Source organism: Typopeltis vanoorti, chromosome 4 (assembly GCF_054136105.1).
Source record: "Typopeltis vanoorti isolate ZY-2024b chromosome 4, IOZ_Tvanoo_1.0, whole genome shotgun sequence".
Lineage (NCBI taxonomy): Eukaryota > Metazoa > Arthropoda > Arachnida > Uropygi > Thelyphonidae > Typopeltis > Typopeltis vanoorti.
This window is the reverse complement of record NC_143552.1, coordinates 25,363,088-25,375,383: the sequence shown is the minus strand read 5'-3', so window position 1 is coordinate 25,375,383 and position 12,296 is coordinate 25,363,088. Positions and strand designations below refer to the sequence as shown.

Genomic DNA, 12,296 nt, shown 5'->3' with positions numbered 1-12,296 from the left:
CTCTCCACCTGCTGGGCTCGCGTCTTTGACCACAACTGCCCTTGATGCGGTAGCCCTCGTACACTTCTCGCAACTGTAGGGCAATGTGGCTGCACGCCACTTAAGGGGTACGCCCTAGCCCTTATATCATTTTCTCTTTGACTCATATCATAGCTAGAGCTGGCAGTGAAGTTTTACGACCGGATGCCCTTCCTGACATCAACCCTCGCCATTTATCCGATCTTGGGACCGGCACCTATTGAGGCTAGCTTGCCTCCTTCGGTGGCTGCATAAGACGAAATGACTTAGCAAGATAGGAAAGATTCATCCCTAGCCCTCGAATACTCTAATAGCATCAGGGGAAGGAGCAAGGAGAGGAGAAAGAAGGGGAGGGACCAGTCTACAGAATAATATAACAGATGTATGTTACATGAAGTAAGACATGGTCCAGCATCTGGTACCTTGGGTTTGCCATGCCCGTACTCACAAAAGTGAGCCCTTGAGGTGAAACAGCTTTACAATATCAAATTTCTAATTAACTTGTAAAGGTAAATTATATTAGAAAAAGTATATATTCATGCTTTTATTAATTTTGTATATGTTTCTTTAACTGCTATAATTTCCAAAACAAGAATTGCTGTACAAGGTGAAATAACATTTGTCTACAGTCATGTCAAAATGTATGTTATCTATTGCTCTCTTAATATTAAATTTTTAATTTTTTATGTTTAATTTCTATGAAATTAAATTTAACAGTTTAGTAATCAGCATCATGAAATGCTTGGAATATTTCCTGCTTCATTCTGTTTGTACCTGCTGATGGCACTTAGTGACAAAAATCCAGATTGTATCACTTTCTGGAGTAATATTCTGAATGTGAACATGCTGTCGGTTTTTAGATAACAAGTCAATTAGTTTTTGAGATTGCACATATATATGCAGAATGAATACCTAGATATGTGCAATTGTCACTTTCCTATATTTTAAACCAAGAGTTCCAAAAGCCAGCCATACAAATACACTCCTATATTAAATTGAAAAGTAACGCTCTTTTGGTAATGAACAATGTATTAAATGAGATGATGTATTAAGATGACATAGGTTGGCTCAAGCATATCAGGGAATTTGACTATTTGAGATTATTGGGGAGTTTGATTGGTTTGAGAGTTAGGTTTCGTTTCTGATGTTATCAGATTATTTTAAGCACAAATGATCATCATAGATGATCTATTGTGATCAATAAATCTACAATACAGTACTATTGTGATCAGTACAATATATCATCAATTTTCTGGTATGTACCTTCAAGGAGTGTTCTATGATAGCACTACATGATTAAGTTTATATTATTATTAATCACCTATCAACAATTTTCCTAAAAATGAGTATTATGTCAGCACTCGAATATTGTCATATTACAGGTGTTTGATGCCTGTCATCTTAGCAATAAACACCTGTTTTCTTAGCCTTTCCTCATGCATTCTATTTAAGTGGCCATACTACCTTAGATTAGCCCTGTTCATACATTCTTCAGTGCTAACAATGTCAATCTCATTTCTAATTTACTCCATTTTTAATGATTCTGTCATCGATGCCGTCTGTTCACTCTTCTAATTTTTCCTCAGAACTCTCATATCTGTGGTCTCTAGTCTTTGATTGCTTTATTTCTAATCCAGCATTCATATCCATAACTTAGAACTAGCTTGAATGCTATCTTGTATACTGCTAGTTTGGTTTTGGCTTATTTCTCTCTTATTCAGTATAAATTTATTCATCTGGCTCCCCATCATATAAACTTTGCTTATTCTGTTGTCTGTTTTTCCAAATTTAATGTTCTATCTTCACTAAAAACTATGCCTAAATAGCTGAAATATTTTACTTATTCTATAGGATCTCCATTCAGAATTCAGCTGAAGTTTTCTATGTTCCTGTCTATTTTCATAGTTTTTGTCTTTATATTGCTAATTTTCATGCAAATTTGTTATGCAGTTTAGTTAGAGAACATTGGAGGCTTGCACTGGGTGTGTTTAGAAGTACAATATCATCTACATAAAGCAAAGAGTTGAGTTTGATATCAGGTTTAATGCCACTTTCCTTCATAATGCGATCCATATAGATGATGAATAAGATTGGAAATAATGTGTATCCTTGTCTTACTCCTGATTTTATATCAAAACATTGTCCTGTAATTCTTCATAGACTATGTATTGCTCTGTATAATATTCCATTTACCCAGTATAAGTAGGTGCTCAGAGAAAAGCTTTTGAAAATCTTTTATCTGGGCACCTTGTCATAGTCCCATAATTTTTCAACTATTTCTTGTAGACTGAAAATCTGATCTTAACAACCTCTATTTGGACTGAACACAGCTTTGTTCTTCAAGTTTTCCTTCTATAATTTTTCTCAACCTCTCCAAGTATGCTTGCATGCTTAGAGAGGTTGAGATATAATAAATCTTACCTGGAACACTTAGTAGAGAAATCCCTCTGTAATTCTCACATTCAGCTTTATTCCCCTTTTTATAGATGAGGAATATGATAGCTCTGCTCCAATCATCTGAAATACGGCCTTCTGACTATGCCCTCTGAATTATGCAGTGTAGTCACTGCAAACATTTTATACTTCCATATTTAAGCATTTCTTGTTGAATATCATCTACTCCAGCTGCCTTTCCACATTTCAAGTTTTAGATGGCTTTTATTTCTTCCAATATTACTTTGGACATCCAGGATATCTTTATCTTCAGTTTTCATGCCACCTATATCATCTTTGATGACTTTACAGTACTCTTTTCTCCATTTCTAAACTTTTTCAATAGCCTCCAGAACATTTTACCACCACCTTGTTTTCAATATTTATTTTCTATGTTCTTACTGAAGTTTTTCCATTACCTTTGTTTAGCTACTTTTGCACATAGCTTAGCTCTCTTACATTTATCTCTGTATTCTTTTAGGGCATCTGCCAACTTATTTGCTAAGAACTTTTGGTATGCTTTCTTCTTGTTCAGGACAGCTTCTTTAATCTTGTGTCAACTATGGTGTTCTTATTTTTCTCTCCTTGCAGATAACTTCACCATATATCTCCCTAGTTGAATCAATCAATGTTATTTTCAGAGTTTGCTACTGCAACTCAGAAGTTTGTTTTTTGTGTACAAACTGTTTTATTTTTTCTTGAATAATGTTTGTATTGTTAAGTCTACAGTTTACCTGTAAACTTTACAATAACCTGTAAAGCTGCTCAACTTTAATTCTTTTTAAAACTTTTTTACATACTGTTCTCCTCAATGTGATATTCATATTTATTTTACTTATCACTAAGTGATGGTCAATTTCATATCCTCTGTATACTCTTCCTGAACCAGCACGAAGATATCACTATTAATAATGATATAGTCAATGAGGTTTTCCTCATTTCTTGTGTCTTCTCTCCATGTGAACTTGTGCATAGCTTTATGTTGGAACGTGGCATTAGTAGTGACTAGTCCATATCTTGGGACAATAATTGGACTAGTCACTACTAACGCCACGTTCAATCTACCAATCGACCAACCTTTGCTGGTTGATTGGTAGAGCCTCTGCTACTAATGGCTCATGCAAAAAGTTAAGCAAGTTTGAGCACGGTTAGTAGTTGGAAGGGGTTCAATCATTCGATGCTGTTGGCACACTCTCCCTCGATGAGTCTTTGGACTCCCTGGAGGTGTCACAATAATAATAATAATGGACAAAGCTAACAATAATGGTAGATTCCTATCATTATTGTTAGCTTTGCATTTTTCTCAAAATTTTTCTAAAACATTCCTATATCCTGGTATGATTCATTTCCTATGTTTAGATCTTCAACAAGGACCACTTATTCCATTTTCTTTATGTCAGCTTCCTGCTCTAATGACCCAAACTTCTCTACTTCTTTGGGAGAACCTTCTATGAGAGCCATAGGCACAAATAAATTTCATTGTCCATTTCCCAGTTTTGAAGTTTGTCCACAAAGCTACCTGAGACTGCCTTCCATTCATGTTTGGTGTTGAATGCTATTGCAACTCCTTCCTTTCCTTGGTCAATATTGCCTGAATATAACATCCTATGCTTGTTATTTAGTAAGATCTCACCTGTTTTTGTATTCTTTGTCTCAGTAATGCCAATTATATCTACTTGATATTTTTCTAGTTCTTATGCAAATTTGATTTCCTTTCCTTTAATACTCCTTATATTGTGGTTCCTATCTTCTGTTTGCTTCTGATATTGGATTCATCTTCTTCTAGATGTTGAGTTGGAGTTTGTTCCAGTAGCTGACTTTTCATTGTTCACCCTGGTTCCTTGCCAAAAACAGTGAGGGCCTTGTTTAACTGGGCAATGCCCCAGTAGGCATGAAATCTTGTCATGGTATACCATGATATGTACAGGGTGTTCGGGATAAATTTGACAGTTTCGTAAGGAAAAAGAAAATCTTCTTTGTATCTATTAAATTTAATGAATTGACAAAAAAACATTACAGGCAGAGTTAATTACAATATTATCAACAAGATTTACTCAAAATAACCACCATTAGCATCGATCACAGCTTCAATTCTGCTTCGGAACCTCGAACAAGCTGATGCTACAGTCTCCCTGGGAAGGGCCGCAAAAACTGTTTTAATTTTATCCATTAACTGGGCTTTTGTATTACTGGAAGTGCGATTGGTGTCTTTTTCAACTGCGCCCCATACAAAATAATCCATGGGGTTAAGGTCTGGGGAGTTTGGAGGCCAAACATTTGGACTGGTGAAGTCGTAGAAATTTTCAGACAACCATTTTTGACTTTTCCCAGAGGTGTGGCAAGGGGCCGAATCCTGCTGCCATACATACGGCCTACCATTGGCTACCCTTGTTATCCAGGGCTTGACTACAGTTAGCAACTCCACGAACAAAGCCCGAATTCCAATGCCAGGGTTCTTCAACACCTGTTCCTGCAGATTTGCGAGGAATTCTGCTGTACGAACGCAATCAGATCGTCTGCTAGGGATCTTTCTTCTTGCTACATCCTCGTAGTCACCATTGCAAGTCTCTAGTTCATGCCTGATTGTTTTTACTGTATTCAGGGAGCATTGGGCAGCAGTCGTAATATCCTTATTTTGATGGCGGGCACGAATCATCATGATACAAGTTATTCTCTTCCATGATTCAGGTGGGTTCCAGCTATCCATCCTTTCTGACATCTTGTATATGAATGAAGAAGGGTCCAAACTTTTAAATGAAGAGAAGTGTGTGTTAATACATGTAACTTACGGAAAAATATAATTAATTATAAATATGTCAAATTTATCCCGAACACCCTGTATTTGTGGTTTAAGCCAACAGAAGAATACAATTTGGTTGGCTAATTCCATGGTATGCCCCATTAGTAGGTATCTATTGGGTACAGAACCAATGAAGATAGGCTGGCAGTGTGAGGATTGGACATTAGGTCAGAAGCCCAGTCGGTCTCTCTCTGCATTCCTTGAAAGTGATGTGGAGGTCTCCTCCTGGTTATTTGGCTTTTACCTTTAAACAACCTTATTACAATAGATGGTTTTTATTTATTTTTTTTATCTGATCCTCACATGAAAGGCCACGCGACCTTAGTGTTTTGTGTATGTGGACAAGAGGAATAGAAGAAAGGAGAAATCTGTTCACATTTTGCTTGAACACCTGAGGGTTGTAATCTTTGGGGAAGGCAGAGTGGGGGAGACTGTTCCAAAGGACAGAAGTAGATGGAATGAAAGAGGAGGCAGTGAAGTTGGTTTGGTGAGTTTCAAGATTTTATGTGTGTATGTCATGGTAAGCCTTCAGACTATTTTTAATTAATTAATTCAGCAGAACACTGTCTATGAAAGTATTTGTAGAAGAGGCACAAGGCAGAAACTGAACATCTGTGAGAGAGGGATCATTAACATGCAAGCATTTTGCCAATAGATTTGAGGAGAGAGATATTTTCACTGAAAAGTTAGTGGAAGTATTCATATAATCAAATTGTTATGCATCATTTTTAATAATATGTGTAATCTAACGTCTTTTTTTTTTTTTTAGGTTTGTGGAGGTGGACCTACTCTTTGTATTTGGCATCTACGTTCACTTTCTCCTGCCACACTTCTGCAAACTCCAGATGCTACAACTACAGTGTCTTTCTTTCATGAAGACATGGTTAGTATATGTACCTTTATTGTGCTAATATTATGATTCTATAGCAGGCATTGAAATATAATTTTTTTAAATTTTTCATTGAATTTCCATGAATAGATTTAACAAATTGAGTGTATGTATGTATGTCACTTTGGATTCTTATAAGTCAAAAATGAATATTGCATAAAATACAGATTTATAATTATCTTTATGTTTGTGGATCGAAATAAATATAATTCTATTAAAATTAAATGTAATAGGACACTAATATCAGATCACCTTTTTTGGACAGTTTAAAGTTTTTTAGAGAGAGCTTAAAAATGCCAACTAAAATGTCGCAAAATTCCAGATTTGTTCCCAAGATTATTTATTGTTCCCTTATTATTTATTATATAGCATTGTTTCAGAATAGGTGTGTAAGCTGCCATATTTATTTAAATTCGAGATAGAAAAGAAAATCTATGTGGAAATTGATTTTAATATATACTTTTCCCCTTAGTATCAAAAGCATCTTCGGTACAATGACAGTGTTACACAGTTAAATTACAAATAACAGAAGTATTTTAAAAAGTAACATCAAAGCATAAGTAAGACAACAAATAGCCAATAAATTTATAATTAATTAAAAAATAGTCTGAAGGCTAACCACTGGGGGGGGGGGGAGACAGTCTTACACAACTTCTGGGGTTGACCTTTTGTTCTTCCTAATGTCACATGTTAAAAATCTTCTGCACTATCCTATAAAAGTCCTTTAAGGAAGTTGTCAACATCCTTATCTCTATATGTCATGTTTTGCAACCTCCATGTGATCATTTGTGCTTTTTGCCCCACTTGTGCAGCATGCACCATGAACTTCAACTGCCTAGCTACTATCATCACCAAATCCCTAGCCTTATCACTTTCTGGAAGTCTGGCTAACTGTTGCCCTCCCAAGTTTAGAATTGTCATGAGAAAACAGCTGGATGTTTCCCCTGAAATCATTCTTAATATCATTAATGTATAAATGAACAGCAGAGGCACAAGTTTTTATTGAAATTATGGCTGAAGCTATAAGTCTAGGTTTATGTCTTTTTAGTATATCTGTTCTTCACTGGTTTGCCTCTTTTGCAATGTGAGAAACTATTCCACCTCCATACAAGACTGGCTAACTCATCTTCATTTGAAAATCATATATAAAAGTTCTTTGCATTCTAGATAAAGAGACACATCACCTGTCACTTGCCTTCTCCTTGATTCCAGTCCACCATATACAGTCAACTCAATAGACATGAATCTGGTGACAGATAACAGAATGGCTGATGGAAAAAACATCAAAGGGTAGTTGATTTGACTCTCATTATAGAGAACCCAGGGTACAGAATTATTCCAGTCTTGCAATAAATACTGTTACAACATCTGCACTGTCCACAGGATTGTGCTAGCCCAGTCATCTTAGTGCCGCTGTGTGCAGCCAACATTTGCATGTTTATCAGTAGAGAGAGAATTGTCTAGCAGGTTAACATGCAGTGGGGAGTTTATGAGAACCTTGAAGCTGTAATAGCACTTCACAAGGTTGGAATGCAGTCACCTGTTATTTTCAACACACTAAAATCACTCGGAATCAGTAGGATACTTGTGGATGGGAATATTAACCATTGTACCAATACTGCATTAGGACGTAATAGCTTGTTATGGCTGTGAAGGCATGCCTCCACTGTAATCCTGTGAGAACTCAGAAAGTGATGTTGCAAGAGATGAACTTTTCGTAGAGAATGACGTCATGTGTACTAACTGATGACCTGGGGGTGAGAGTATCATCGTTCTACTGGACACTTCCTAAGCACAACTTATGTGCCAGAGAGTAATAAAATCAAATGCACTTCTCCGGCAGTACGCGAACAACAGACACAGATATCCTCTTCACAGGTGAGACGATTTTCAAAACAGTTGGGTATATGTCCCGGATGGTTGCACAGCACGTGCCATAGCATCAAGGATTCAGTGAGGTCATCACCCACATCAGTGATGGTTTGGTGGGGGTGACATATCAGGGGGGTATCCAGTTTGCATTTCTACAAGAAAGGTGTCCAAGTGTATCAAGACACCATGCTGGAACCGTGGTATGGCCCCCTGAACAATACCTTGTTTCACATAGGCGGTGGACCTTCCAACAGGACTCAGCCCCTGCACACAAGGTGAGGACCACACAACAGTAGTTGGAGGAGAATGTGTCTAACCACACATCACTATCTGATTGGCTATCTGGAAGTCCTGATCTGAATCTGTGTTGACTTCAAATTGTGGTTGGAGCTTGAGAGAGAGCCTGCAAGAAATGATACCCCAGCATTGCCAGCCTAATAGTGGATTTGGAGCGAGCAGTGATAGCATTTCCATTGGATGTTGTTCATGCTGCCATCAATATGTGGTCTCACAGACTTTGGATGTGCATGAAGGCAAAAGGAGGACATTTCAAACACTGCAAGAGCAACAGTATAAATGCAAGAGAAATGGCAGTACACCTCACTAGGCTGTTTAATATTATTAAGTCCCAGATGGAGTTCCATTGTGTCTATCAGACTCCAAAAATACCTAATAGGAGTCCCACAGGCACAATGCTAAACTACAGAAAATTCACCATCACAAACTACCTAATCTAGCCATAAATATTGTTACAACTTGAATAGTGTATAACTTTTAATCTATCAGTAATAATAAATACAGCTGATTTTTAAGCATTGTAGATTAGTTACATAAGGACAGCTCCATTTTGTCTAAGCTTTGCTGTTCCATATTAGCAAATAATTGGAACTATGTGAATGTAATTTTCAGAAATTCAAACTATAGAAATATTATCTTTCTGCAGTAATCTTTCTTAAGATGATAAATGAAGATATCAATGTTAACAGTGTGTAAATTAAAATTGTATAGAATGATTTATAACTAAACTGATTTCAAAACGTGATTTTTTCCTCCATGTTAAGATAATATCTGGTGGATCACAACCTCATGTAAATCACTGGAGTTTTAGTGGTGATCTAAAAGCTGAAGTGCCTACTGAAGCATCTAATATCTACAGTATTGCTGTTAATATTGGCAATAATCAAAAGGTAATTTTTTCATTCTGCAGCCACTTTTCTTACAAAAGAATATGGCACCAAATAAGTAGAAAATTTAAAAGATCACTAGATTAGAGCATTACCTTGATACTGGATGATATAGTCATTGAAATCCATAGTGAATAGCCAACACATAATCTTTATGAAATATATAATATAGAAACTTGTGTTTACAAGAGTTAAGTCAGAGTTTTTTAATATTTGTCTCATATACAAAAGATACAAGAACCTCTAGTACATCTGTGGGATGCGGGTAAGGAAAGAAGAAATCTGTTGACAATTTTTTTGAAGAGCTGGAGGTTATAGTTTTTGAGAAACACCGTATTATTATTATTATTACAGGCGACTCCAGGGAGTCCTTAGACTCATTGAGGGAGGCCCTAAACATCACGTCCACACAACTATACGACATTCTCACAGTATCTATCATAGCTTGCCTTGAATTCACTCACCGTCATAGCACCCACAACAGACTCTAGCAGCTTATTCCACTCATTTACCACTCTAAAAGTAAAGAACCCAGCTCTAACACCCTTGCTAACCACACTCTTGCCCAGCTTCCATAGGTGTCCCCTAGTTCTCCCACCACCAGTCCTGATCTCAAAAATATCCTCTGAATTAATCCTATAGAAACCCTTTAGCAATTTGAATGTCTCAATCATATCTCCCCTTTTCCGCCTATCAACTAATTTCTGCAACTCGCAAATCTTCAACCTGTTCTCATAAGGTTCATTCCATGAAGGATGTTGAAAATATTTCCACATGGCTATACTATAAATTAAAGATGCCAAGAAATTATATTCTTGGTTTAATCCTTTATCCAAGTGGTAAGCAAACAAAGTTTGCACATGAATTAACTTCACAACTGGTCAACTTTTAGAGGTTAATCAGTGGTTAAATTCTAAACGAATAAGCTCCAGGGCCCTTAAAGTAAGGATCACAAATGTTGAGGCTATGGCTAGATTGTCGCAACATTTTTTAAAATTTTATTTATTTATTTATTCTGGTGGAGCCAGAGTAAATAAGACATCAGGCCTTCTCTTCCACACCACCAGAAACATCAAATACAAATATAGATAATACAGATACAAATACAAAATTACAAATTAATATAATAATATTTCTAACATACTAAAAGATAATTAAATTTAAGGTAACATTAGGTTATATGAGCGATGAAAAAACAGTAGGCCAATTCAGCTTGTTACATAAATGCAGAAAAGAAAAAGACTAGAAATACAATAATGATGAAATAAATGACTCAAATTCCTTAGTAAATTTCTAATTTTTAGACACTGTAGAAACATTGAACAATTATTGTCTTATTAATATTGATATTTGAATGAAAATGAGTGTAAAATTTGAATGAATGTAAAATGTAAAATAATACTGTACTTTTTAAAGATAAAGTTAGACAAACGTGTGTTTATTCATATCAGTAAATTAAATTTGAAATATAACTAGTGAAATGTACAGGAAAGTGCACAAAAATATCAGGGTTACTCTTAGTTAACACATTCGCTGCCAACTAACAAATATACTCGTAGTTCATATATTAGCTACACAAGCCAGCTACGAGTATACTCGTATGATGTTTACCGCCGGCAACGAGATTACCGTACTGACCTTGAAGAAGTGAAATGCTTGGCTTGTGGAGCTAGCAACAAAACTGTGTATACTGATAGATAGTATGTGCTCTGCACAAGCCAACTACGAGTGAGTATACTCGTATGACGCTTACCGCCGGCAACGAGATTACCGTACTGACCTTGAAGAAGTGAAATTGCTTGGCGTACGGGAACAGACTATGTCGAAGTAGCGTGGCAGCGAATGTGTTAACAGTTGCAGGAGGTCTACAATAGTTTCCACAAGGCTTCCTTGGATTTGTCTGTTTCTTCATCAAGTCTCTTTTTGCGATAAGTAAGGGCACTATTTCTTCCTTGGGACATCCAGCACTTTTCATATGGAAGAGGATCCCACTGCAAAATTGGTGGACCACAACAATTTACTGTCAGCAAAGATGAGAAATTTTCAACCATGAGTGCATTTCTTGTTGGCGTCACAATATTGTTCATAATGCTGAACCCCCACTCACATTCTGCATTGCTCACTGGTATTGTTTCAACACACTTCAAAAGTTTCTTCATGGCATCTGATACGTGCTTACTTCCACTGTCCTTAAAATCCCTATAATACTGAATGACCTCACAATAACACTGAGAAAGCAAATTGCACATCTTTCAATTCTTCACCATAGTGGTGAATACTCAGGTAAAACTACTTTCATTATTTCTGAGTACTTTGTGTCCTTATCTGTCAGGCACCGATTTGTCAAATTTGTGATTATACTCTCATGAAATTGTCCTTTATTTATTTCCATTGTGTTGTTCCTACCACTTCCCACAGGAGTTCCCTTAAAAGTGTTCCTACCACTTTTAAGGGAACTCTTTTGAATTGATTTGCTTCTATAGCTATCTGAACTTCTCTCAAGTAAATACCTACTCTCTCTTTGTGATCTTTAAATACTTCTCTTGTTCTGTGCAGGAGTTGGTTTGCTCTAGGTAACGTCACAGTTTGTTTTTGCAAAGATTCTGAAAGGCTAGAAAGCTCAGATAACGCATCCATCATTATTCCTAAATTATTTATGAAGTATGTTTCTTCAAGCTTAACAGCTAGCTCTTGAAATGTTTCTCTTTCTTTACTGTCTCAATTTCTATCATGAGCTGCATATGTAAAGAAACTGTGCAGTGATGCATAGTTATTCCAAATTGAATTCACAGCGTGAAAACTTGATGCAATCCAACGAGTTAACAACATCTTTCCCACTTTGAGACTGCAGGACAACTGTTCTGCACATTTCTTTAGTTCATGTAAGTTCTTTGGAGACATACTAAAAGTTAAATATACCTTATCAAAAAACACTACAAAATGATTTGTTGTCATAATATCTTTCATTGAATAGTGCAGAGCAAGTTCTAAGTGATGATTTATACAGTGCCATGTTAAAATTGTTGAAAAATCTTCTTTCATCAATGTTGTCAAACCTGCTCACTTCCCTAGCATAACTAAGGCCCCACCCATCCGTACA

The 12,296-nt window shown here is 36.3% G+C and overlaps 1 protein-coding gene across 5 annotated transcripts in view; it reads left to right on the top strand.

Annotated features, from left to right (window-relative positions):
- Positions 1-12,296, top strand: part of thoc6 (THO complex subunit 6) — a 264,436-nt gene that overhangs the window by 239,374 nt on the left and 12,766 nt on the right. For all 5 annotated transcript variants that reach the window (XM_090391702.1, XM_090391706.1, XM_090391703.1 and 2 more), the window contains exons 11-12: positions 6,021-6,134; positions 9,074-9,199. In XM_090391702.1, coding sequence (XP_090247828.1) covers positions 6,021-6,134; positions 9,074-9,199 — 240 coding nt within the window. The remainder of the gene's footprint in view (positions 1-6,020; positions 6,135-9,073; positions 9,200-12,296) is intronic.